Source organism: Bufo bufo, chromosome 2 (genome assembly GCF_905171765.1).
Source record: "Bufo bufo chromosome 2, aBufBuf1.1, whole genome shotgun sequence".
Classification (NCBI taxonomy): Eukaryota; Metazoa; Chordata; class Amphibia; order Anura; family Bufonidae; genus Bufo; species Bufo bufo.
The window spans coordinates 287,439,437-287,466,582 of NC_053390.1; the positions used below are offsets into that span (position 1 = coordinate 287,439,437).

The 27,146-nt window shown below is 44.7% G+C and overlaps 1 protein-coding gene across 3 annotated transcripts in view; it reads left to right on the forward strand.

The window, feature by feature from the left end:
- The first annotated feature begins 12,154 nt into the window (after positions 1-12,154).
- Positions 12,155-27,146, forward strand: part of GAS2L1 (growth arrest specific 2 like 1) — a 37,939-nt gene continuing 22,947 nt past the window's right edge. For 2 of the 3 annotated variants that reach the window (XM_040416674.1, XM_040416673.1), the window contains exons 1-5: positions 12,155-12,471; positions 16,662-17,316; positions 20,889-20,996; positions 24,396-24,492; positions 25,690-25,936. In XM_040416674.1, coding sequence (XP_040272608.1) covers positions 16,693-17,316; positions 20,889-20,996; positions 24,396-24,492; positions 25,690-25,936 — 1,076 coding nt within the window. In that variant the 5' untranslated portion in view covers positions 12,155-12,471; positions 16,662-16,692. Of the gene's footprint in view, positions 12,472-16,660; positions 17,317-20,888; positions 20,997-24,395; positions 24,493-25,689; positions 25,937-27,146 lie in introns of all 3 variants that reach the window. The other variant, XM_040416676.1, reaches the window with a different exon arrangement.

The window sequence follows — 27,146 nt, forward strand, 5'->3', positions numbered from 1 at the left end:
TGCATCCACAATCATCTGCACATTTATCGAATGCCAATGTTTCCTGTTGCAGTAGATATGCTCGAGGTGCCGGGGGGGGGGGGGGCGTAGTGCCACATGGGTACAATCTATTGCACCCACAGTGCGTGGAAATCTGGCTAATAAATAAAAATCACTGATTGCCTTCTGCCGCACGTCAGCCGTGGTTGGTTTGATAAATTGTGTGCCCATTCGTCTGAGTATTGCAGGGATCACTTGGTGCACACACCTGCTCATGCTGGATTGGGACATCCCCGCCACCACTCCACCTGTGCGCTGAAATGAGCCAGTTGCCAAAAAATGAAGGGTTGCCACTACCTTCACCAGTGGCTGCACTGCCTGTCCCCGATGGGTCGGGCTGCTGATGTCATCCTGCAGGATTGTTACCAACTCAAGGATGACTTCAGGGCTAAAGCGAAACATGCGATACACCTCAGTATCAGTCATCTGAAAAAGGTTGTAGCGCCCTCTGTAAATCCTCTCCCGTGCCCTCCTACGAGTCGGCTCAGTCAATAGAATATCAAGAACCATAGCTGCCCCTGGCATGTTGGTGCACAGATGTGAGGTCCCGAAAATGTGGGTGCTCTGCTTGTTCAGATCGTCTGTCTAGGTGCTGCTGAAGTTGCGCGCTCCTTCAGATGACATTTGGCCATCTTTTGCTAACTTGCCCCTGCTTTTAACAGGAGCAAGTTTGCCCAGGGAAAAAAGCTTGCACGCTTCCAGCGCAAGATGCGCATCACACGCGCATGTTTCTGAATCATCGGCAGTACCTAATTTGCATATTCGCTGAGGGAATTCCATGAAGGCGCAACTTACACCCCGCGCAAAATTGCACGAAAATTGCGCAGGAACAGCTAGGCTGCGTGCGCGGGAAAATGGCCGCATTTCAGGCTTAACTGGTTTACAGAATCAGCCGCAAATTTGCATAGGAGCAAATCAGTACTTGCGCGGCGCAAATCACACTTGTTCCCGCGCAAGTGCTTCTTGAATCTGGGCCATTGTCTGCTTTTTAAGATTTACTTGGATTGTATCCATTCTTTTGAGTTATACCGTGTGTGTATGTGCCTCAGTTTCTATGGTATAGTCAAGAGCTGTTAGCTGTAAGTGCTTGTGTATTCCCATGCAATTGACACAATAAACTTTTTTCCTGAATGAAAAAAAATATTACATCTGTTTTCTCTGAGGAATGGAATAACCCTGCAGTATCTTATCTCAAGGTTAGGCCTCATGCACACGACCGTTGTTGGGTTCCGTGTCCGTTGTTCCGTTTTACGTGATTTTCTGCGGACCCATTGACTTTCAATGGGTCCGTTGAAAACTCGGAAAATGCACCGTTTGTCATCCGCGTCCATGATCCGTGTTTCCAGTCCGTCAAAAAAATATGACCTGTCCTATTTTTTTCACGGACAACGGTTCGCGGACCCATTGAAGTCAATGGGTCTGTGAAAAAACACGGAGGCACACAAGATTGTCATCCGCGTCCGTGATCCGTGTCCGTTTTTTTCCTATCATTTACAAGGCAATCCTCCAAAAATCAAGGAAGACACACGAAAAAAAAAACAGAAACGGATCACGGAACAACGGAACCCTGTTTTGCGGACCGTGAAAAAATACTGTCATGTGCATGAGGCCTTAGCATTCTTTAGAAACATCATATGAACACATAAAGAACAGAAACTGTTTGATCTTAAAGCTACAGTTTACAACAGTGCAGACCTTTTCCATTACATGTTGTGAACACCACATTTGGCCGATTTGCTGGTTTTTATCACCTGCTCCCCTCCCCCAAAAGAAAATAGAATAAAAAGTGATAAAAAAAAATTGTAAGTACTCCAAAATGTTACCAACAAAAACTATGGCTCATCCCGTAAAAACAGACCAAAAAAGCAATATAACATCTCTGTAGATGGAAATATAAGAATTTTTTTTATGGGTGTCAGAATATGGCAACTTGTCCCACAAAAAAATTACAACTTGTCCCACAAAAAATAAGCCCTCATATGGCTATGAGAACAGAAAATGTAAAAAGTTATGGGTTTTAGATGGTAGGGAGAAAAAAACTAAATGAAAATTGACTGGTCCTTAAGGGTACATGCACACGTTCAGGATTCATGTGCGGAGAATCCGCACTGAAATCCGCAGGTGTTCGCAGGCAAATCTGTGCGGTCAATCCGCATTAATTAGTGCGGATTTGCATACGGATTTGGTGCGGATTCGGTGTGGATTTTCCGCATGCGGATTTCACTAAGTGAATGAAGAAAATCCGGTCAGGAAAAAAAAAATTAATTGACATGTCGCGGAATTTTAAAATCCGCACCGCAGGTCAAAATCCGCGCGGAAAAAATCCGCATCGTGTGCATTGAGAATTTCAAATTCTCATAGAATACAATGGACATGACCTACGGTGCGGATTTTCCGCACGCAAATCCGCACGCAATCCTGATCGTGTGCAGGGGGCCTAAGAGTTTAAAGGTAGCGATATCTGTTCAAGGGTCAGTAACTCATCACGTACAGAGACTTACCATTTGGAATAACTCAAGCACCAAGATTGTAGAACATATTACCTCATTAAGGTTAGTTTCACACTAGCATATTTGCTGGGTTGCAGCCGGGCTTTCCGCAATGCCGGAATGCAGAGCTCCAGCGGGCTGTTTCCTGCTGGTTCACTAGCCCTATTTATTCCATACTTCCTTCAGAAAAGCAATGTCAGGTTTGGGTCTTCTGATTTGCTGACGTGAGATGGGCACAGTACAGATCTCATCACCACAGATTGACAGCTAAAAAAATTGGATAAACTCACTGGATTTGAGTTTTTCCCCTTTCTTCAGGTTATCACTGTTGTGGTGGACCATTAGACATCCTCCAGGGGCAATAAGCAGAAATTCAAGCAAAGGAGTCCTCAAACTTCAAAGAACTACTAGTTGTCTTTCAGACTCTTTCTCACTCAGATAGTGGGCCACAACATTAGGATTTATTTGGACAGCAGAATTACAGTATCTTCATCAACAGATGGGGCACCAGATCAGAGAAGATTCTGCATCTAGCCCTGAGAATTTATTTGGCAGAAAGTATTCTCTCCCTCAAAGAGCAGATTGTTTGAGTCAGTTAAGACTCAGACAGGCAAAATGTGCTCTAAACCCAGTACTTTTTTCTCCGAAATGGAGGGGTGCCTTTGATAGACTTATTTGCGTCTAAATCAAATTGGAAAAACTGAAGATTCTTTTCCCTGAAACCAGCAGACCATCCTACAGATTCCTACAATAATAAATGCTTTGACACTGACTTCCCACCAGTCTTTCTCAACTCAAGGTTGTGAAGAAGATACAAGAACATGAGGCTGTAGTTATCCTCTTTGCCCCATTCTGGCCAAAGAGGGCATGGTCCATGAACCTGAACAGTCTGTTAACAGATCCATCCTGGATTTTCCCTAACAGATCCATCCTGAATTTTCCCAAACAGATCAGATATCCTCTCCAGGACCCAGTACTACACCCACAAGTTCATAGGCTTGATACTTTACAGAAAGGGTCGCAGACAGTCATAGACACACTCCTTTATAGGGACCGGGCTCATTTTCACCTTAAGGACCAGGCCATTTTTTGCAAATCTGACCAGTGTCACTTTATGTGGTGATAACTTTAAAACGTTTTGACTTATCCAGGCCATTCTGAGATCGTTTTTTTTGCCACATATTGTACTTCATGACACTGGTAAAATGAAGTAAAAAAAAATCTTTTTTATTTATAAAAAAAAAAAAAAAATTCTGGAAAAATTAGCAAATTTCCAAGTTTCAATTTCTCTACTTCTATAATACATAGTAATACCTACAAACATAGTTATTACTTTACATTCCCCATATGTCTACTTCATGTTTGGATCATTTTGGGAATGACATTTTAGTTTTTGGGGACTTTACAAGGCTTAGAAGTTTAGAAGCAAATCTTGAAATTTTTCTGAAATTTTCAAAAACCCAATTTTTTGGGACCAGCTCAGGTCTGAAGTCACTTTGTGAGGCTTACATAATAGAAACCACCCAAAAATGACACGATTCTAGAAACTACACCCCTCAAGGTATTCAAAACAAATTTTACAAACGTCGTTAAACCTTTAGGTGTTCCACAAGAGTTAATGGCAAATGGAGATAAAATTTCAGAATTTAGATTTTTTGGCAAATTTTCCATTTTAATCCTTTTTTCCCAGTAACAAAGCAAGGGTTAACAGCCAAACAAAACTCAATATTAATTGCTCTGATTCTGTAGTTTGCAGAAACACCCCATATGTGGCCGTAAACTACTGTACGGGCACACTGTAGGGCGTAGAGGGAAAGGTGCGCCGTGTGGTTTTTGGAAGGCAGATTTTGCTGGACTGGTTTATTTACACCATGTCCCATTTGAAGCCCCCCTGATGCACCCCTAGAGTAGAAACTCCATAAAAGTGACCCCATCTAAGAAACTACACCCCTCAAGGTATCCAAAACTGATTTTACAAACTTTGTTAACCCTTTAGGTGTTGCACAAGAGTTATTGGCAAATGGAGATTAAATTTGAGAATTTCAATTTTTTGGAAACTTTTCCATTTTAATCCATTTTTTCCAGTAACAAAGCAAGGGTTAACAGCCAAACAAAAGGCTATATTTATTGCCTCGATTCTGTAGTTTGCAGAAACACCCCATATGTGGCCGTAAACTACTGTACGGGCACACGGTAGGGCGTAGAGGGAAAGGTGCGCCGTGTGGTTTTTGGAAGGCAGATTTTGCTGGACTGGTATATTTACACCATGTCCCATTTGAAGCCCCCCTGATGCACCCCTAGAGTAGAAACTCCATAAAAGTGACCCCATTTTGGAAACTACGGGCAGTTTTCTTGGGACTATTTTTAGGGTACATATGATTTTTTGTTTATCTATATTGCATTTTTGTGAGGCAAGGTTGCCAAAAATAGAAATTCTGAAATTTCATCTCCATTTGCCATAAACTGTTATGGAACACCTAAAGGGTTAATAAAGTTTGTAAAATCAGTTTTGAATACCTTGAGGGGTGTAGTTTCTTAGATGGGGTCGCTTTTATGGAGTTTCTACTCTAGGGGTGCATCAGGGGGGCTTCAAATGGGACGTGGCCAAAAAAAAAAGGCCATCAAAATCTGCCTTCCAGAAACCATACGGCGTTCCTTTCCTTCTGCGCCCTGCCGTTTGGTCATACAGCAGTTTACGACCACATATGTGGTGTTTCTGTAAACTGCAGAATCAGGGTAATAAATATTAAGTTTTGTTTGGCCGTTAACCCTTGCTTTGTTACTGGAAAAAAACGGATTAAAATGGAAAATTTGCCCAGTTTTGGCACCGTTTTTATTTTATTTTTTTGACCGTGTTCATCTGAGGGGTTAGGTCATGGGGTATTTTTATAGAGCAGATTCTTATGATGCAGCGATGCCTAATATGTCTACTTTTTTAAATTTATTTATGTTTTACACTATCTTATCCTTTAAAAAAAAAAAAAAAAAAACATTTTAGTATCTCCGATTATCTTAGGTAGGGGCTAATTTTTTGCGGGATAAGAGGACGGTTTTATTGGCACTATTTTGGGGGGCTATTACAATTTTTGTGGTGTAAGGTGACAAAAAAATACCTTCTTTTGCACCGTTTTTATTTAATTTTTTTGACCGTGTTCATCTGAGGGGTTAAGTCATGGGATATTTTTATAGAGCAGATTCTTACGGACACGGCGATACCTAGTATGTCTACTTTTATTTATTTATTTATGTTTTACACTATATTATCTTTTTTTAAACAAAAAAAAACCATTTTAGTATCTCCATAGTCTGAGTCAGTTTTTTTTTTTTTTTGCCGATTATCTTAGGAAGGGGCTTATTTTTTGCGGGATGAGAAGACGGTTTTATTGGCACTATTTTGGGGGGCATATGACTTTTTGATCGCTTGCTATTACAATTTTTGTGATGTAAGGTGACAAAGAAAATACCTTTTTTTTTTGCACCGTTTTTATTTTATTTTTTTGACCGTGTTCATCTGAGGGGTTAGGTCATGGGGTATTTTTATAGAGCAGATTCTTACGGACATGGCGATACCTAATATATCTACTTTTTTATTTATTTTAGTTTTACTAAATAATATTTTTGAAAAAATAAATTTTTAGTTTTAGTGTCTCAAGTCTGAGAACCATAGTTTTTTATCCGATTGTCAGTGGCTAAATTGGGATATAAATTTAGTACTCCATGGAAGTGTGGTACTCCCTGAAACAACCATCAATGCAGAGGCCCGGATGATCGGGGCACGTGTCACACTGAGTTGTGGTGTCCTTCCGTATCCCCCTCCTGTGACACACTCTGCACTTTTTTTGGGTCCGTCCCTTCTTTCCAGTATGGGGGACCACACCTGGAAAGTGTTGGCCAGGGACGATCCGGGCGCCTCCAGTTCCCGAGGTACTCCGGCCTGCTCTTTCCCCGTCAGAAAAGATCAGGGCCTTGAGGACTGCCTCATAGAACTCCGGGACAGCACAAAAGAGTTGTACAAGGCAACCTGTACCAAGTAGACCGCAACTTTTTTGTACCATGCCCGGGTTTTGCGCATGGCATATGGCTTGAGGACTTGATCAGAGAGATCAACTCCTCCCCATATAGTCGACAATACAATCGGGCTTGAGGACCGTTGCCGCGGTACCACGCACAGGGACAGGGGTGATGCCGTTACCGTGAATTGTGGACAGTACAAGGGCATCCCTCTTGTCCTTATATCTAACCAGCAACAGGTTTCCACTGGCAAAAGCATGGGTCGCACTCCTGGGGATAGGTACCTGGAGGGGGTGGGTAGGGAGGCCGCGTTGATTTTTCCGCACGGTCCAACAAGCGGACGTGTGCAGCACGAGGCCCCAAAACGTCCTCATCTCGGCTGCACTGCAAAGGAGCCCGGGTGTTGAGCAACGAACTGTTGGGCGTACAGGTTCTTCTGCTCCACCATCAGATTTACAAAGTGGTCACTGAAAAAAAGACTAAAATAGTCGTATTCAGTGAAGCCCACTGTGGAAATCTGGATTCCTGGTTGGCCTACAAAATCAGGAATCGCGGGCTCAAAATGCTCTGGGGTACACCAGACAAGTTCACCGGCAGAGGGCTCCGGTGCACTTAACTGGTGGGCCGGAAAACTAGTACGAGCCCCAGAGCTGCTCGTACTAGTGTGGGCCACAGGGTCCCTAGCATGGCGGTCCCCTTGCTCCGCCGCCTTGATGATGAAAACGCGGATGACAAAAGGAAAGTGGGGTCATCCTCGTCCTCACTGGGGCTAAATACCTTGCAGGTGGTGCACAGATGGGGGTGCTGTGCACAGATGGGGGTGCTGGCTGATGATCTCTGAAGGATCGCTGCTATAATTTGAAATGCCCGTTCGCCCACCCACCATCCTGTTTCTCCGAATAACCCAGAAACGCAGCAAACCGCAGGTCTGAATTGACCTGCGGTTTGCTGCGATCGCCGACACAGAGGGGGGGGGGTTACAGGACCCGCCGGCGCATTGTCCCAGGGTGCCTGCTCAATGATTTGAGCAGGCACCCAGTTTCGATCACCGCCCGCCGCGATCGGAACTACTCAGGACGTACAGGTACACCCTGTGTCCTTAAGTACCAGGACATCAGGGCGTACCTGTACGCCCTATGTCTGTAACAGGTTAAAGGGGTATTCCTATCTTGGACATGGGTGGGCGTATCGCTAGTATATGCCCCCAATGTCTGATAGGTACGGGTCCAACCTCTGGGACCCTCACCTATACTTAGAACAGAGCCCGCAAAGCGCCAGAGGGTGCACCGCACATGCATTGTCAGCCTCTATTCATTTCTATGGAAGTGCCAAAAATTGCCTAGTACGCCAGTGTCCAAGATGGGAATAACCCATTAACTATTTCCTAAACTCTGGACTGGCAGAACATTACATGGTTACGAGATTTCTGAAAGTGGCCAACAGACTCAGACTCTTCATAGCTCCTAGGGTGCTGTCCTGGGACCTAAATCTGGTTCTAAATGACCTAACCTGTCCACTCCTTGGATTCTATCTATATTGGGCAGACTACAGTAGATGGGCCAAATGGTTCTTATCTGCCGACACATTCTATGTTTCTATATTTAAAAAAAAAATCTTTCAAGATTTCTTTCCATTACCATCCTTTTTATCTAAAGCTGTTTCAGATATTCATAAAAAACTGGAAATCGTCTTATCTTCTTTCCGTGATAATCCCAAAAGAACAAGAAGGAACAATCTTTTCACTGCTTGGATCTTAGAAGATGCCTTATTCTTTGCATTGACTCTACTAGGGATTGGAGGACATTTGGGATGTTATACGTCCAATACCAGGGCAGGAAAAAGGGCTCTCCTGCTAGCAGGGCCACTATTATTAGGTAGATTAAACAGGCTATCAGGGTGGTTTATGACAGTCAAGACTTTTCCTCTCCTTCCTTTTTTGGGGCTTACACCATGAGAGTGGTTTCCACCGTCTGGGCTGAAATAGCCTCCTTAGATCAGATTTATTAGGTGGTCATCTGAAGTTCTCCTCATACCTTTTGTCATTTCAGTCACATGGTCAGAACCACTTTTTAATTCATTAGGTGGCAATTTTTTTGTCTTCTTTTAAAAAACACAGTGCGGGAGATTTATCAAAACTGGTGTAAAGTAGAACTGGCTTAGTTTCCCACAGCAACCAATCAGATTCCACCTTTCATTTTTCAGAACTTCTTTGATAAATGAAAACTGGAATCTGATTGGTTGCTATGGGCAACTAAGCCACTTTTCATTTACACCAGTTTTGGTAAATCTCCCCCAGGGTGCTGTAGCTCTGAAGAAAACACTAGAGGTTAAGACACAGGCCCAGATTTACTAACGCTATGGCCTCTTTCACACGAGCGTATTTGCAATCAGTATATAGTCCGGATTTTATGTCCCGGAATCCGCTGCTAATGTTAATAAATAGGGCTATTCACATAGGCGTATAATTTCTGTCAGTATTTGAAATACACAGCATGTCCAAGTTTTGTGTGCATTTGTATCCCACTACGTACATTACATTCTATGGGAGTGCGTCAAAAATGCAGGGAGGAAAGAATACGTATGTAAATCCTGATGAAATCCTGGAGCAATCCGTGCATAATCCAGAATACTGACGGATTTCAATATGCTCGTGTGAAAGAGACCTTCGGCCAATTTCACAGGAACGTATACAGAGCGAGAAATCTGCTCTGTGTGTCAGAGGTATTTCCCGTCCTGAATGCTGCTCCTATGACATGGACCCATGGCGTTATAATGATTTATAATGCTGTGTGTCTCTGCCCGACCTCAATTGTAGTGATTTGTACCGACGGCGTTATGCGAGTACAAATTATTACAGTTAGGCCTCCTGCACACGAACGTGTGCGCCCCGTGGCCGTGCTGCGGCCCGCAATGCACGAACACCGCCCGTGCTGCGGTCGCAGACCCATTCACTTTAATGGGTCCGCGATCTGGAGGTTCCGCAAAAAGATAGGACATGTTCTATCTTTTTGTGGAACGGAAGTACGGGACAAAACCCCACGGAAGCACCCCGTAGTGCTTCCGTTCCGCATCTCCGGATTTGCGGACCCAGTGAAGTGAATGGGTCCGCATTCGTGATGCGGAATGCACACGGAACGGTGCCCGTGTATTGCGGATCCTCAAATGCGGTCCGCAATACGGCAACGGGACACCTATGGTCGTGTGCAGGAGGCCCTTATTGTGAGCCAAAGCCAGGTGCAGGTCAAAAACACAGAAAAGGAGGTCTTTATACCTTATCTCTGAGTAGGCTTCACTACTGGTTTTGGCTCACAATAAAGGCTTAAAGGGGTATTCCCATCTTAATGATCACTGGTAAATCTGTTAATGATTTAACAGTGATCATTTTACTATATATATTTAATTAACTAATTCCCACCCCTTAGAAGAAAATAAACATATACTTACCTGACTGTTGTCTTCCGTCTCCCCTGGTTACGGCCACCGCTCTTCTCAGGAATCGCGGTGGCCGCACTTGCGCAGACGACTTCTCTTCTCCCGGCCGCACGCCGAGGCTGCGCATGCGCTATGGTAATTTCTTCCTGGCCAGTATAGTATAATTGCCAGGAAGAAGTCACCAGGGCGCATGCGCGGCCTCGGTGTGCGCGTTCAGTCCAGCGCGCGGCCCGGCCGGGAGAAGACTTCAATCAAGATGGAGCCCGCCCCCTGCCGAGTGCCGAAACCAGGAAGTGGACAGCGCGCCGGGAGCAGGTAAGTATGAAACGGCGTGTTGAGAATACCCCTTCAAGCACACGTCTGTATCTGTTTTTGAGGTCTGCAAATCGCAGATCTGCAAAACACGGATACCGGCTGTGTGCATCCCACATTTTCCTTTCTGCAGGTCCCGCAATATGTTTTAAATGCCTATTCTTGTCCACAAAAACATGTCCCAAGAATAGGACGTTAATTTTTTTTTGCAGGGCTGCGGAATGGACATACGGATGCAAAAAGCACACGGCGTGATGTCTGCATCTTTTACGACCCTATTGAAATTAATGGGTCCACATCCGATTCGTAAAAAAAAAAAAAAATGCATATGAGATGCGGACCGAAACTATGGTCGTGTGCATGAGGCATAACTGACCAAATAACTGAAGTGTAACGGTCCATTCACACGTCCGCAATTTCGTTCCGCAAAATTGCGGACCCATTCATTTCTATGGGGCAGCACGATGTGCTGCCCGGATCCGCACTTCCGATCCCGAAAAAATTAGAACATGTCCTATTCTTGTCCGCAATTGCGGACAAGATAAGGCATTTTCTATTAAGTGCCGGCGATGTGCTGTCCGCAAAATGCGGAATGCATATTGTCGATGTCCGTGTTTTGCGGATCCACGGATCTGCAAAACACACACGGACGTGTGAATGGACCCTAAACTGGGTCTAATGCCTCATTCACACGTCAGTGACTGAGCCAAAACCAGGATTGGAGCCTCCACAGACATAAGGTATAAGGCAAAGATCTGCACCTCTTCTGTGGTTAGAGGCCGCACCTGGTTTTGGCTCACAATCACTGATGAAAATCACTGACCGAACACTGACGTGTGAATGAGGCATTAAACAGGCTGTGTAGATTGGCACCAGATTTATCACAGGGGCTCAGGCTGGATGATAAATATGGCGCAGATATAGACACTTTCTCTAACTCTATACCAGGGATCAGCAACCTTCGGTACTCCAGCTGCTGTGAAACTACAACTCCCAGCATGCACACCCACAGAAGTGAAAGGAGGATTCTGGGAGTTGTAGTTTCAGAACAGCTGGAGGGCCGGAGGTTGCTGATCCCTATTGGTTGGCTTACTTTGTGACAAATTTTTACTCCAGAATTGCGCTGAAAGTTTGGTGCAAAGTGGTGCATCTTAGGCTCTAACCCATGAAATCAATGTGAGATGGCTGCGACCATGATGGACAGCGGCGTCTGTCTGGCATCACCAGGATCCATTTCTTCTTTCAGAAATACAAGTCATGAGGCAGATGTGAGCATAGCCTTTCCTCACCCACCCTGGCATGGGCTGGAGAGTCAGACAGGGAAGATCAGTGCTCCATATGGAGGGGGCATCGTTATTTGGCATCCTCATGTGGGTATGATAGAATTAGCCTCTTAGGCTATGTTCACACACTGATCTGCCATTAGGAACCGCACCTCTGCCTTCATGGCATCTGGCAGCAGGTTCCTAGGATAAATCAGGGGTGGCCCTGTAAGAGTTAACAGCCCAGCCACGCTTTTTTTTCCGCATTGGCCAAGACGTTAAAATATTTAAACTTGGGAGAGAAGCCAAAGAGTCTGGAGTCTTAAGGAAGGCGGCCTCGCCCTCCTCCGCCCGACTTGAGATCATCCTTAAAGCCGCCGGCTGCAGCCAGGGAGTGGGACGCTGCTGGCCGCCGTCACCTCTGGCGATGATAGTGTTAAACGTCCCGCCGCCAGCCACGGCGCTCATTAACCCTCCCCTGACCGGAGCTCTGGGCTTTCACTGCAGCAAATGACAGGTTGTGGGTCTGTAATTGCGTCTTCTGAAGTGACCGGAGCCCCCTCCTCCCGCTCCTCGCCGGTCTGTCCTCCTCCCAGTAATGAATGGGCACCCCGGGCAGGCAGGAAGTTGTAATGGAGCCCTCTGTCTTCTAGATGCTCCTGTCCCTCCCAGAGCTCCGGGAAAGGGAGGAAGTGCGGGGCCGTGTGGTCCATGACAGGACGTAACGCGCTGTGACAGGGATGCTGCTGCCCGCGGGGGAGAGAGCGGCTACCGGCAGAGGATTACACCGCCCGATTAACCTTGTGGAGAGGGCGAGGCAGCCTGTCCCCGCCGCCCCTCTCTGGGCTTGTCCTGCCCTGCCCGGACTGCAGAGAATGCCTTGTAGAGCGGGGCTGACAATGGCGGGGAGTCACTGAGTGCGCTAGGTAAGTCCTCCTCGGGCCACTCTCTAGGGGACCTGTCCTACTTTGGTAGCCACGAGGCTCCGCAGACTTTTGTATGATTCCGGTGGCAGAGCTTTCTCCCCAGCATCCCATTGCCCTGGCGAACACTAGTCACAGTATGTCCTATGTTTTCCTGTCAGTTATGTCACCTATTTTTTCTTTCACGATGTCACACAATTGTCACCCATTTTTCCAGTTACAGTATGTCAGACAGTGTCACCTGTTTTTTTCTCATGATATACCACACAGTTATGTCTCCTATTTTTCCTGTCAGGATTTGTCACACAATTATGTCTCCTAATTTCCCAGTTATGTTGTGTCACCTGTCTTTCTAGTCACGATATGTCACACAATTGTCACGCATTTTTCCAGTTACAGTATGTCAGACAGTGTCACCTGTTTTTTGTCACGATATGGCACACAATTATGTCACCCATTTTTCCAGTTACAGTATGTCACACAGTGTCACCTGTTTTTTGTCACGATATGGCACACAATTATGTCACCTGTTTTTTGTCACGATATGGCACACAATTATGTCACCTGTTTTTTCAGTCAGGATATGACACAGTTATGTCACCCATTTTTCCCATTACGGTATGTCATACAGTGTCACCTGTTTTTCCAGTCACGATATGTCACACAGTTATGTCACCTGTTTTTCCAGTGATGATATGCCGCACAATCATGTCACCTCTTGTCGCAGTCACAATGTTGGTCATAATGTCACAATTACAACCATGTGTTGTGTATGGATTTTCTTCTTTATGGATCCTGTGATGCTGGACTGTCTTCTGCTTTAGTTTTCCACATAATGCCACATGCTCACAGTAATGCGTCACCTTCATCGGGACACATTTATCAAATGGCGCCTCCATAAATATGGCGCTGGGTATCGAGTTTGATGGGTCTATGCAGATTCTGGTGCACACGGGCACAAAATACTGCAGAGGCTGACACTGCCATGTGTTACCGCATAGTGTGTACTGTACTGTACAGAATGGGTGGGCTTTACACCGCAGATATACACGCGTCATATAGGGGGTCGGCTCAGTATGTGGTGGGGGTGGGGGTGTGTGTATGTATATATATATATATATATATATGTCAGGTCCATAAATATTGGGACATGGACACAATTCTAACATTTTTGGCTCTATACACCACCACAATGGGTTTGAAGTGAAACCAACAAGATGTGCCTTTACCGCAGACTGTCAGCTTTAATTTGAGGGTAATTACATCCAAATCAGGTGAAGGGTGTAGGAATTACAACAGTTTGCATATGTGCCTCCCACTTGTTAAGGGACCAAAAGTAATGGGACAATTGGCTTCTCAGCTGTTCCATGGCCAGGTGTGTGTTATTCCCTCATTATCCCAATTACAATGAGCTGATAAAAGGTCCAGAGTTCATTTCAAGTGTGCTAATTGGAATCTGTTGCTGTCAACTCTCAAGATGAGATCCAAAGAGCTGTCACTATCAGTGAAGCAAGCCATCATTAGGCTGAACAAACAAAACAAACCCATCAGAGAGATAGCAAAAACATTAGACGTGGCCAAAACAACTGTTTGGAACATTCTTAAAAAGAAGGAACGCACCGGTGAGCTCAGCAACACCAAAAGACCCAGAAGACCACAGAAAACAACTGTGGTGGATGACCGAAGAATTCTTTCCCTGGTGAAGAAAACACCCTTCACAACAGTTGGCCAGATCAAGAACACTCTCCAGGAGGTAGGTGTATGTGTGTCAAAGTCAACAATCAAGAGAAGACTTCACCAGAGTGAATACAGAGGGTTCACCACAAGATGTAAACCATTGGTGAGCCTCAAAAACAGAAAGGCCAAATTAGAGTTTGCCAAACGACATCTAAAAAAGCCTTCACAGTTCTGAAACAACATCCTATGGACAGATGAGACCAAGATCAACTTGTGCCAGAGTGATGGGAAGAGAAGAGTATGGAGAAGGAAAGGAACTGCTCATGATCCTAAGCATACCACCTCATCAGTGAAGCGTGGTGGTGGTAGTGTCATGGCGTGGGCATGTATGGCTGCCAATGGAACTGGTTCTCTTGTATTTATTGATGATGTGACTGCTGACAAAAGCAGCAGGATGAATTCTGAAGTGTTTCAGGCAATATTATCTGCTCCTATTCAGCCAAATGCTTTAGAACTCATTGGACTGTGCTTCACAGTGCAGATGGACAATGACCCAAAGCATACTGCAAAAGCAACCAAGAGTTTTTTAAGGGAAAGAAGTGGAATGTTATGCAATGGCCAAGTCAATCACCTGACCTGAATCCGATTGAGCATGCATTTCACTTGCTGAAGACAAAACTGAAGGGAAAATGCCCCAAGAACAAGCAGGAACTGAAGACAGTTGCAGTAGAGGCCTGGCAGAGCATCACCAGGGATGAAACCCAGCGTCTGGTGATGTCTATGCGTTCCAGACTTCAGGCTGTAATTGACTGCAAAGGATTTGCAACCAAGTATTAAAAAGTGAAAGTTTGATTTATGATTATTATTCTGTCCCATTACTTTTGGTTCCTTAACAAGTGGGAGGCACATATGCAAACTGTTGTAATTCCTACACCGTTCACCTGATTTGGATGTAATTACCCTCAAATTAAAGCTGACGTTCTGCAGTTAACGCACATCTTGTTCATTTCATTTCAAATCCATTGTGGTGATGTATAGAGCCAAAAATGTTAGCATTGTGTTGATGTCCCAATATTTATGGACCCGACTGTGTATATGTGTGTGTGTGTGTGTGTGTGTGTGTGTGTGTGTAATATATATATATATATATATATATATATCAGGGATAGCAGTCTGTCAGCAGCTTCGACCCTCAGAACTGCTGACAGTACTATATAGTTGACAGGGACTAGTGTGAGCATACCAGATTGCATGGCCAAGAAATACACCTTTTAATAACCCAGTGCCACGGAGGCGGTCCCTTCCTGTTCAGTGCCGTCAGCTCTGTGCACCTGTGTGATGCTGTAGCTTCCAATCAATTGGGATTAAAGGGGTTATCCAAGAGCTAGACATAAATCCCAGAGTGGCCACCCAGCGGGCCCCGTGCTGGGTTCAGTATGTAACGCTCCCGGACCGGCTCTTCCTCTCCCTGCCGTGCTGAAATCAACATCCGTCAATGGTGGGGACACATGACCGCTGCAGCCAATCACAGGCCACAGCGTTGGACTGCTCACCTTCCGTCACATGACCAGTTGTTGTGCAGGTCACCTCTGCAGCCTGTTATTGACTGTAGTGGTCTCATGTCCCCTTCGATGGTGGATGTTCATCTCTGCACAGCATGAGCGTTCCACACCAAACCCAGCGGTGGGGACCAGGTAAGTTATCCCCACTGCTGGGCGACCACTCTGGGATTTCTGTCGAGCTCTTGGATAACCCCTTTAAAAGTTGGGGTGCTTAGGATACCTGCACACGTTGTGTATTTGTATGCAGAAAATTCGCATTAAAAAACACATAAAAACCCACACATAAATCTGCATTATTTATAGCGGGTTTTGTGTGTGTGTGTGTTGTTTTGGTGCAGTCTATGGGGAAAAGCACGACATAAGTGACGTGCTGCGGATCAGTCTCCACATGTATGGAATACGCAGTGTGTACACAAGATTTGGTAAATCTGCTTCATTTTTGCCAGTGCTGTTACCTTATGCTTTTTCTGCACAACAATCTATGAAAAACCGCACGAAATCTGCAATGTGTGTACATACCCTTCCACTGCGCCTCCCATTATCCAAAACCGCACGCACTGGGGGTTATTTATCATGATTCCTGATGCCAGTTTTAGGCATAAAAGAGCCGCATGGCACTGGGGAGTGCCGGGGGCATGGAGGAGGCTGGACCATCGGCGCCGGCTAATTCCCAGACATTTACACCAGGTTCTTCTTGGTGTAAATGAGGATTGAAATCTACTCCAGTCAGGGCCTAGAGGTGATATCCGTCTAGGCACAGGGACTATCAGAGGATGCACCTAATTTTTAATAAAGCCTGTGCCCCGTCCTACGGCAGTGCAATGCGTAAAATGCCGGTCTTTGATAGATGACCCCCACTGTCTTTGGACCTAAATTATAATGTGTTGATGGTTACATAAAGCGTTGACCGCTCTGACAATGACCCCGGTGATATATTGTGTGTTCTCTGTGTAGGTCAGCTCACTGAAGGGTGGATTGAGAAGAAATGGCAGACCAGAGCCAAATCCAGTCATCTGCTTCCAAAAGCATCCGACCATTCCGCTCCAGTGAGGAGTATCTGGAAGCCATGAAGGAGGACCTCACTGACTGGCTCAATATGCTATATGACTTAGACATGGAAGCCACCACCTTCCTCGAGGCTTTGGAGACTGGCTACACATTATGTCAGCATGCTAACAACCTGAACCGATTGGCTCGAGATTTTAAAGTACAGTATCCAGATGCTGCCGCTACCATGCGACTACCACAGAAGGAGGTGACCTTCCAGGTTAAAGGTGCGGTTCCCGGCTCATTCATTGCCAGGGACAACGTGTCGAACTTCATTGGCTGGTGCCGGAAGGAACTTGGTATACCAGAGGTGCTCATGTTTGAGACCAATGACCTGGTGTTGAGAAAGGGGGAGAAGAGCTTTGTATTGTGCTTGCTTGAGGTGGCCCGGCGAGGTGCACGCTTTGGCATGCCCGCACCAATTCTCATTCAGATGGAAGAAGAAATTGAAGAAGAACTCAGCCGGGGCAGGCCCAACGCTGATCAGAAAGGATACCCACGGCCTCAGATGCCTGCCAGGCCTCCTCGTACTTTATGTGATCTCAAGAACTTGGATGAATTGGTAAGCTCACATTAAAGGGCAAAGTAGGTGCTCCAGGCGGTGGGCCAGTGTACCCATGTACCGTTTTTTTTTTTTGTTTTACCATATAGAATGGTGTAAACAATTGTAGGCAGAGGCATCCAGTAAAAAATGTGTACGCTGCATTATGTGGTTTTTAACACTGTAGCCCATGGGCAACATATGTATGGTATGCCTTTACGCTAGCATTAGTTGGAGTTATACATTAGGTATCCTTTGTATACTGTTGAGATATACTTGTATGGGGAAATAGAAGAATCTTGTTTCTAGCTTGGGTTGAGTTTGATAAATGGGGCAACCCTTGCGGTTGTCCATTATCCTCCAGCATTTATCTCTGTCAGGGCTGGAGGAATATTGTGAGCCTTGGGCCAATCTGGTTTACAAGGCTCACCAGAGTGCAGAGTGGCTTCGAAGAGTGTCTCTTTCTCTGGAGGACCCAACACGTCTGTGCACCATGTTGATGACCCATTAAAGGGCTTATCCTGGAATTTAAATGAATGACCTACCTAGGGTTGTCACGATACCAAAATTTTGATTCGGTTTCAATACCATAAAAAAGTATTGCGATACTCGATACCACGCGAAAAAAAGAAAACATCAAAAAAGCGGCATGCATTCTGCAATTTATGGAACGTCCGGCCCAAAAACAAACAGTCCTATCCTATTTTTTTGGGGGAACAAGGTGACAAAAAAATAGCGAATCGCGCAGTTTTCATTTTTTTTCTGTTACGACGTTCACCGCATAGGATATATATATATTTTTTTTATATTTTAAGTTTTTGGACGTAGCGATATGTAATATGTTTATTTAATATGTAAAATTGGGAAAGGGGGTGATTTATACTTAATATTTTGGTGTTTTTTTTTTTTTTTTTTGCAGTAGGGAGCTTACCATGGCAGCCAGGGCTTCAGTAACTTCCTGACTGCCACGGTAACCAATCGGAGGCCTGCAATTACACTGCTGTGGCTCCGATCGAAACTGCCACTGTACCACCAATGATTTAATACTGGGGGGGTTGGGGGGACACACTGCGCCACCAATGAAGATAACTAACTTTTAATACAAATACAGGAGGCGGGTGTCGGCGACAGAATCACAGTCAGCACCGACCTCTATGACGGGGAGGTGCGATCAGCGGCAGTTAACTCCTCAGGTGCGCAGCCTAGTATTGGTAAAGGGCAAATCCTGGTATCGAATCAATACCAGTACAAAAGTATTGATAATTCGATACCTGGTGCAACCCTATCATCAATATCAGATCAGTGGAGTTGGGACCCCTGCCGATCAGCTGTTAGAAGAGGCTGGCACTCTGTGAGCGCTGCAGCCTCTTCCTCGGCCGTGTGACATAGCGGTCATCAGTCACATGGCCTAGTTGCAGCTCAGCTCCATTGAAGTGAAAGGTCCTGAGCTGCAATACCAAGTTAGGACTTGCAGTGTATTTTTGTCGTATTCACTCAGAAAGCTCCCAGGGTACCGTATTTCTCAGGCATATCCGTAGGCCTTTTTCCTGTATAGAATAGCATAGTCGGCTATACTATCCTATGCAGTTACACATTAGCGGTATACATTTTAAACTCAAACCATGTACAGTGTGAATGCAGTTTTATTCAGTAGCTATGGGAGGCTTTAGCTTATCCTCAAATATAGTCATAATGTGCGTCTACTCACTTTTATACCTCGCTGATTATAGGATCAGGTATCACGTAGAAAGGCTCGAGGATGTGTAACGTCCACTGATGCCTATGACGGCAGAATTACCGGCTGATCCAGCAAGTCGTAAAGTGAAATAATCTTTATTTATATAGCATCAACCTATTATGCAGCACTGTACAATCAGGGAGTCATAAATAACATAGCAACAGACAGGTGAACAATTAAAACAAGAGGAATGAGGGCCCTGCCCGCAAGAGCTTACAATCTATGAGGAGATGGGGGTGACACAGAAGGTAACAAGTGCTTGATTTGTACAATGGTCCGGCCATCTTAACCCAATAGGGGAATAGATATAAAACTGCATGAGCCGATATCTGGGATGGATACTGATGGATCACATTCAGAAGAATAACTGGGGGGAGGGGGTGAATGAAGAAGGGTTACATTTGGGATAGGCTAACATAAAAAGATGTGTTTTTAGGGAGCGCCTAAAACTGTGGATGTTGTGGACTAATCTAATTGCTTGGGGTAGGGCATTCCAGAGAGCTGGTGCAGCTCGGGAGAAGTCTTGGAGATGGGAATGAGAGGTCATAAGTAGTGTTGAGCGAACTTGTGTTTTAAGTTCGGCATCTAAAGTTCGTGTTCTGGTTATCGAAGAATCGCGTTACAGATTCCGCTACCACGGACCATAACTTATAACGCGACTCTTCGATAACCTGAACCCGAACTTTAGACGCCGAACTTAAAACACAAGGTCGCTCAACACTAGTCATAAGTCATGTGGTGTGGAATTGTAACCCGCAGTGCGGGTGGTGAGTCTTTTTACCGTTCTAGGAGCAATAAGTCACTTTCCCTGAGGAACCTTATTATATAGGTTCCAGCGTCTGCCAGGATACTGCTGTCTTCATCCAGTCGGGTCAGTTCAGGCTTAGTAATTTCTATTAATATCCAGCATGTACGTCCTCCCGACGTAGGATTTGTCAGCTATTAGCATTAATTGCCATTGTGCTACAGATCAGTGAATGTAATTATACTTTTCTGATCAGCCGCCGCCTGTGTGAAGGAAGTGGTGTAATGACTTGTTTTCCTGTCACTACTTTTTTCTTGGGGAGACTTTCCCTAATGTTTGTATATCTCCAAGGTGATTGAGACGTCCTAACCTCATATCCGGTAAAATAGAAGTGGATATTTATATGGCTGAGTGAGTCATTTCTCTTCTGTGCATACACCACTGAAAAGCCCATTGTGTGCTGCCCGTCTGAGGTAATCCTGCTTATCCTAATTAGGAGGCTTCTCTGAGTAACATGGATAAATCATATCCTGAGAAGTTCCCTTTAGGGCTCATGCACACTAACGTATTTTCTTTCCGTGTCCGTTCCGTTTTTTTTTTTTTTGTTTTTTTTTGCGGACCGTATGCGGAACCATTCATTTCAATGGGTCCACAAAAAACGGACGTTACTCCGTGTGCATTCTGTTTCCATATGTCCGTTCCGCAAAAAAATAAAACATGTTCTATTAATGTCCGCATTACGGACAAGGATAGTGCAGTTCTATTAGGGGCCAGCTGTTCCGTTCCGCAAAATACATACGGTCGTGTGCATGAGCCCTAATACTGCGTTCAGTGGACAGGTATAAACCAGCATGAGATCTCAGGACCACACTGGGATTACATGTATTCTACACAGCTGTATAAATGGCTGCCTCCAAGGGCTCATTTATCCTCTTCTACGCCAGTTTTCTGGTGGCAAAGAAGACTGAAATCTACGGCAGCTCCGAGCTGCCATAGATTTTAGCCTAGGCACAAGGACTTTGAGAGGATGAACTTGCGCCTCCTCATAAATGATCTGATAAATTCTCATTATTTTATAGTCTCTTAATTTGGCTCTGTTTTGCTCCACAGGTTCGGGAGATACTTGGTTGCTGCCGTTGTCCTTCACAGTTTCCAATGATAAAAGTGTCAGAAGGAAAATATCAAGTTGGAGACAGTAACACCCTCATCTTTGTGCGGGTATTGACTACTTTTTGATGTATTCTTCCTTAAAAACGTGCACATCTAGACTACAGCCTAAAACAGTGTTAAATTGGTTCATATTCCTATTATTTGCTTTTACTTTCCGTGCAAGTAATTCATGGAAAATTACATAACTCGCGGTTATTCGCTTGTCCTTAGTGTTGTTGGTCAACCATCTCCTCCAACCCTCCCATACACATGCATGATCTGTTCTGCCAAGTATGCAAGTGTTCTGAATGGGGGAGAGCAGAGTAAGCGGCTGCCAAAGGACAAAGGATTGTGTACATTGAATCTCAACATGCCCAATCTTTCTTTTACCCCCATACATTGGCTGAATGGATGTTCAAAACACGTTAGATGGTCAGCCAGTCCCACCAAAATTAGTGGTTTGGCCGCCCTTAGTTTTAATTGTATGGGCACATTTAATTTATAAAGGTAGGCCCCGAGAATGCCTCCTCATCCCATATGGACACTGTCCTCAGATTTGTCTAGTTTATGACTAGGTGTGCGTCTAGTCATCAATTAGGTGCATCTGTGGCAGTCCTTGCGCCTAGCAGGGGCATAAATGTTAGTAAATTTGCTGGGGCTGATGGCATGGCCCCTGCCATGCCACGCCCAACTGGCAGACATGGCATTAAACCAGCAGCGCAACAAAGTATCGTCACTCGACTGGTTAAAAAAGGGGACTTGTAATGATTTCACGCCTAAAATAGTCACAAGTTCCTTAGTGAATGTGCCCCATTGTTTTTATAAGACAACCCCTTTAAAATTTGGATCAGGCATTCGTGACTGGTGACGTCATCAGAATCATGGTGTATTATAAAAATGTCAATCTGTCAAAGAAAATTTGATGTTTCGGATGTTGCTTCAGATTTTGTACAGGGTTTGCCGAGGGTTTCAGTATCTGAACTGCAAAGGGTAATTCTGCAGGATAACAGGCAATGGAAAATCCACAGCATGCCCTGAGAAGCCTCTACAGATCTGCTACGTTTGAATGTAACATTACAGTTTACATTTTCTTCATCATCATCATCATCATCATCATCATTTTATGTTTTACATTTTTTGACCTGATACACAGGCTTTATATAGAACATAAATGACCATAAGGGTGTGTTCACATCACGTCAGAAAAAGGATACAAAAATGCAGCACAACACGTTCTTGTATCCTGCAGAGTCTGGCATAAAAAACATGTACTGTACGTTTTTTGTTTTTTTTACAATGGTAAAAAAACTATACTTTTTTAAATGGAGCTCTATGGTGAACAGATGCCACTGTATGGCATCAGTCTGAAGCATTCGTTTAACGTATAACATTTTTGTATACTCTTAATGGATGGGGAAAACGTGATGTGAACCCAGACCAGGGCTGGAATTACATGGTGACTTTAGCTGTGGCAAGCATCGCGTCATCAATGATCTCTGTGTAGCAGTGCAGCCTCAAAATATAACGGAAGTGAATGGGACAACCCCAGAATGGCAGAAAATCCAATGTTGCTGGATTTTTTGAAATGTAGGAGTCATGTTTGCAGCAGCCTGCAAGTTGCGCTGAAACCCCATTTACTTCCATTCTGGTTTTAGGTTGCACTGCTTTAGTCGCCAGCTTTATCTGCACGTAGTTTGTCCTTTTTATTAACTGCAGGCTTTTAAGTAAAGGAGCCTGGACTGGCTTTACCTCTGTAGTGAACAGGTTAATGAATTCAGCCTCCCTTCACTGAGTACTGACAATAAGACTGGTGACTGACAAAACGTGTAACATGAGCTGGACCCTGAATAATGTAGGATTGATAAGTCACCTCATCCTCTCTTCTCTTACTTCATCTATTAGTAATACATTTCGCCGCCATTCGTACAGGGTTTGATCATCCCTTGTCTGTATGTTTAGTATGTCTGGAAATCCTTATTATGGAAACTAAAAATGTGTCTAGCGTTATTGGCGATCAGTTTTCTGGAGTCCCCGTTCTTCTCCGCAGTCCTTGGACTCTGTAACAAGACTAAGGGAAGGAACGTGTCATTTCTCGGCTCGCACACATGTCTGCAGACTCCAATGATTAGCCTACAGCCGGGCATTGTGGGAGTTGTAGTTTTACAACAGCTGGAGGGCCGCAGGTTGAGCATCCCTGCTCTAAAGGAACAACTTTAAGCCAATGAGGCAGTGGAAAAAATGGCCCACGGGTCTCTGGAAAGGGCTTAGACGGAAATCCTTCTGTCATGTGTGGGGGGCCTGGTTTAATACTTGCTATGGGGCCCTTATTTCTCTATGTATGCCACTGATTTCAGTGGGATCACAGGCAATTCTATGTGCCTGGGTCGTCCTAAAACCAGATGTCAGAGAAATAATGATTGGGCATGCTGGATTTTAATGTCTGCTGGGGCGTTAGCCGCTGGTGGAAGCTTCTGGCAGCAGATTGTCTTCTTCTCTCCTAATGGAAAAAAAGTGTCCGTCAGAGTGGCTCCACACCATTGTACAAAGGGCCCTTGGAGTGTGAGAACCGACACATTTCTGCTTTCTGCCTACTTATCATTTTAATATCATACCAGCAACTCTATTCTGTGCTCCTTTTTTCCTTTCGTCTCTTACTTGTATGCATTCTACATTTAACTGTTTGAGCAGAGAACAACCCCAGCCAGTGATGCCTAGCAGGCCTGGTCATAGGACAGACCTCATAATCGGGGGCCAATACACAAATTATATGGAGCTATTGTGAATGGCTGTAAGCAAAAAACAGGCAGGGAAAAGGGAAAAAGCAGATGGACCCTTTCATCCTCTAACCACCAGAGCTGATAAAACTTAGAGGTTGTCACACAAAAAAAATATTCTACAGTTTTCAAACCAGCACCTGGACCTGAATTGTAATTAAAAGTGTATTATAGCTGTGGTTATTCAATGGAATCTAACTGTATAGCTGTCCTGCTCGCTGAGACAATGGCAGGTAAGGACGGGGGAGAGGAGCCTCCCTAACATCGCGGGTGATGCTAGGGAGGCTCCCCCCCCCTTCCATCCCCGCCTGCCATTTGCTGCTCCCCCCCCCCCCCCCCAACACCGGATGTTTTCATCCGCGGACTGGGAGAAGCAGCAACGACAGTGCAGATTGGCAGGTAAGTATATTCAGTGCGAGGGGCCCGGCATATGGGGGGATGTTTTTCTCGGATAACCCCTTTAAGCGATACCAGCTGGAAAGTGTCCCTACACTGTCTAGCCCCTCAACTGGTAACATCCAGTTGTCTATTTATATGTTTCTAGGAGGAATAACAGAGGAATGGCATAATACAGACATCTTAGAAAAGATGTTCCTGAATTGTTATTTCGTGAGTAGAAATGTTTACTAGCGGACAGGTCCTCTTCACTGGAAGCAGCACATCTGTATGCAATAAATGTGTCCATGTCTTTCAGGTTCTAAGGAATCATGTTATGGTGCGTGTAGGGGGAGGATGGGATACTCTGGAACATTATCTAGACAAGCATGATCCCTGCAGATGCCAGTTTGCTTGTGAGTATGTACATATTGATGCTTGCCATTAAAGAGGTTTTCCAGGACTTTCCTACTGATGACCTACCCTTGGCATAGGTCATCATCAATACAGGGGTCTGGCTACGGGCACCCCTGCCAGTCGGCTGTTTTTACTAGCTTGTGATGCTGGAACCAGGCACTGGAACTAAACCTCTCCGGACACTGATTACTGCAGTGCTGATCCTGTTTCTCTTCAATGGGAGCGCTGCCGCAGGAACCACGCCGTGTATGGACCTGTGTGATTCCAGTGCCGCAGTTTCTGAAAACAGGTGGTCAGCAGGGATGCTGGGAGTCAGACCCCTGCTGATCTGATAGAATAAGATCATCAATCACTTTGATGTGAGATATAACTCAATACCTTCTAGGGGATACAGTACAGAAGGTGTGTGTATATATAATTATATAAATCCAGGTATTATGATTATTTCATAAGACAATATACTTAGTTGTAGAACACTACATTTAGGGTTTAAATGGATGATAAAAAGTACAATTATCCCTCACCAGAAATCGCATGCATATTGCAGCGCAGCATTTATGGATTAGAATACACTTCAAGGACTTGTTCAGACGAGCCTATGACCGCCGTTCCCGTGTTTTGGACTGTAAATAGTGGTCCGCAAAACACTGGCACTGGCCGTGTGCACCCCATGCTGCAGATGTGTACCCATTGACTTGAATGAGTCCGTGATCCGCAAGATACGGTAAAATATAGGACGTCCTATCTTTTGCGGTGCAGAGGCATGGACCCGAAAGCCCATGGAAGGGTTTCCATGGGCTTACAATCCGTGCCTCAGCTCCACAAAAGATGACATAATATAAGTCTCTCGTTCTGTGATATAGTTTGCCGCTTGTGTTATATTAACCAAACTGAACAACAAAAATACCATGTACTGGGTGCTGAAGGGAAAACTACCAGATCACACAGCAATCTGAATGTCAGCCTCATACTCTAGAAGAAATGCCAGTGGGAACAAAGCTTTACTTTTAAAGGGTTTTCCCACAAAGGTATTGATCATCTATGCAAAGGTGATAGATTTCATTTGTGTAATAACCCTATTCGTTTTCTGGACTGTTTGGCTGTTGGTGAACTGTTAACTGTTAATTGTGATTTTATTCAGTGTCATAATTTGTTAAAAAAGTGGTAATCTAATTAACTCTCATTCCCATCTACAGCCCATCGAGCTCCAACATCTCGCCCCATAACATTTTCCCCACAACGTGGAGCTAACCTTCATCCTACCCGAACTTCCAGCCCCTCCCGGGGACGTTATTCAGAGGGCTTGCCCAAAATTATTCAGAACCCAGAGGCTAACACTCCGCGGCGATCCATTCCGGGCCCAGTGTCCTCTCTGAACAGCACCTCCAAGACAACATTGCCTCAGAAGGAGCTCCCAGGAATGCCCGGAATTAACTCCTTCAGGTATGTGTCATTAATCTTTCGCTTGCCATTCATTGTGCAAATTTGAGCAATAGTGAATGTTGCCCATTAAATGTAATCAGCATGGTTAAATTCCAAGAAACAAAGAGAGGTGAACTTTGATCGGCAGGTTTACAGTAAGATGTGAACTCACCCAGCTATGTGACATGAATATTGATATGTGGCTTGGGACATCCGGAGTATTGAGGTTATTCAGTCTAGATAAGCTTCGCATTTGGCAGTCCATCAACACTAGGTAAGCAGATATAAATGGAACATGTCCAGTTGTCATGGCAAAAGGCATACTGCCTGGTAGGTTTGATTCTGCAGATTAAAATACCTGTCTTGTGAAAATCAATTGCAGTGTTACTAGAGACCTTTTTTATTTTTTGAATAGCTGTAACCAATTTTCAGAAGATGCTTATCTTTTTAATCGGCAGAATCAACCCTACTAGGGGAAGATCTTGCTGATGAGTGCTGCTTAAAGGGAATCTTTAACTTACTTTATGGTGTCCTAAGTCCCCTACCGCTGATTGCTATAGATAGAAAATATGTTGATCGGAAAGGGAGGAGGAACCTCATGACTGTAAGGACTCACTGGTGCATGCTGTGCATTGAACAGCTCCAGCACTGTTCAATACAAGACTGACCCAGGGTTTTGCCAAGGGGATCTGGAACCAGTTCATACTGCCCGTAGAGCACCATAAAACTTGTGACAGATTCCTGCTAATTCACATGTACAGGTAGCAGTCATGTGGTAGACAAAAGCTGCACCACTACCATGATGGAAAATAAAACTGACAAATCCATGTTTTTTTATTTTTAATTTTTTCTCTCATGCCGTTATCAGCAGAAAGTCAACTCCGCCAACCATTTGTCTTGATGTAAACGTGCACTGCATGGATTTATATGGTGGGCAGATGATGTTAAAAGTTTCAGTAGAAAGTTATGGGTACTTTTACTGAGTATTCAGTATATTGTATCAGAAAAGGTTATGGCAGAGTAACTTCCTCAAAGAAAGCAACAGCCTGGGATTACCCTAAATGATCAGATTGTGTAAAGACTGTACAACAGCGGAAACCTAAACCACAACTGGCTGGTGGTAATAAGATGGTTGGCATTGTTTAGATGGATGGCATAGATTGGATGGATGGCTAGATTGGATAGATTATAAAAGAACTGTGCTGGGTTCATCCATGTGTAAGATCCCTTA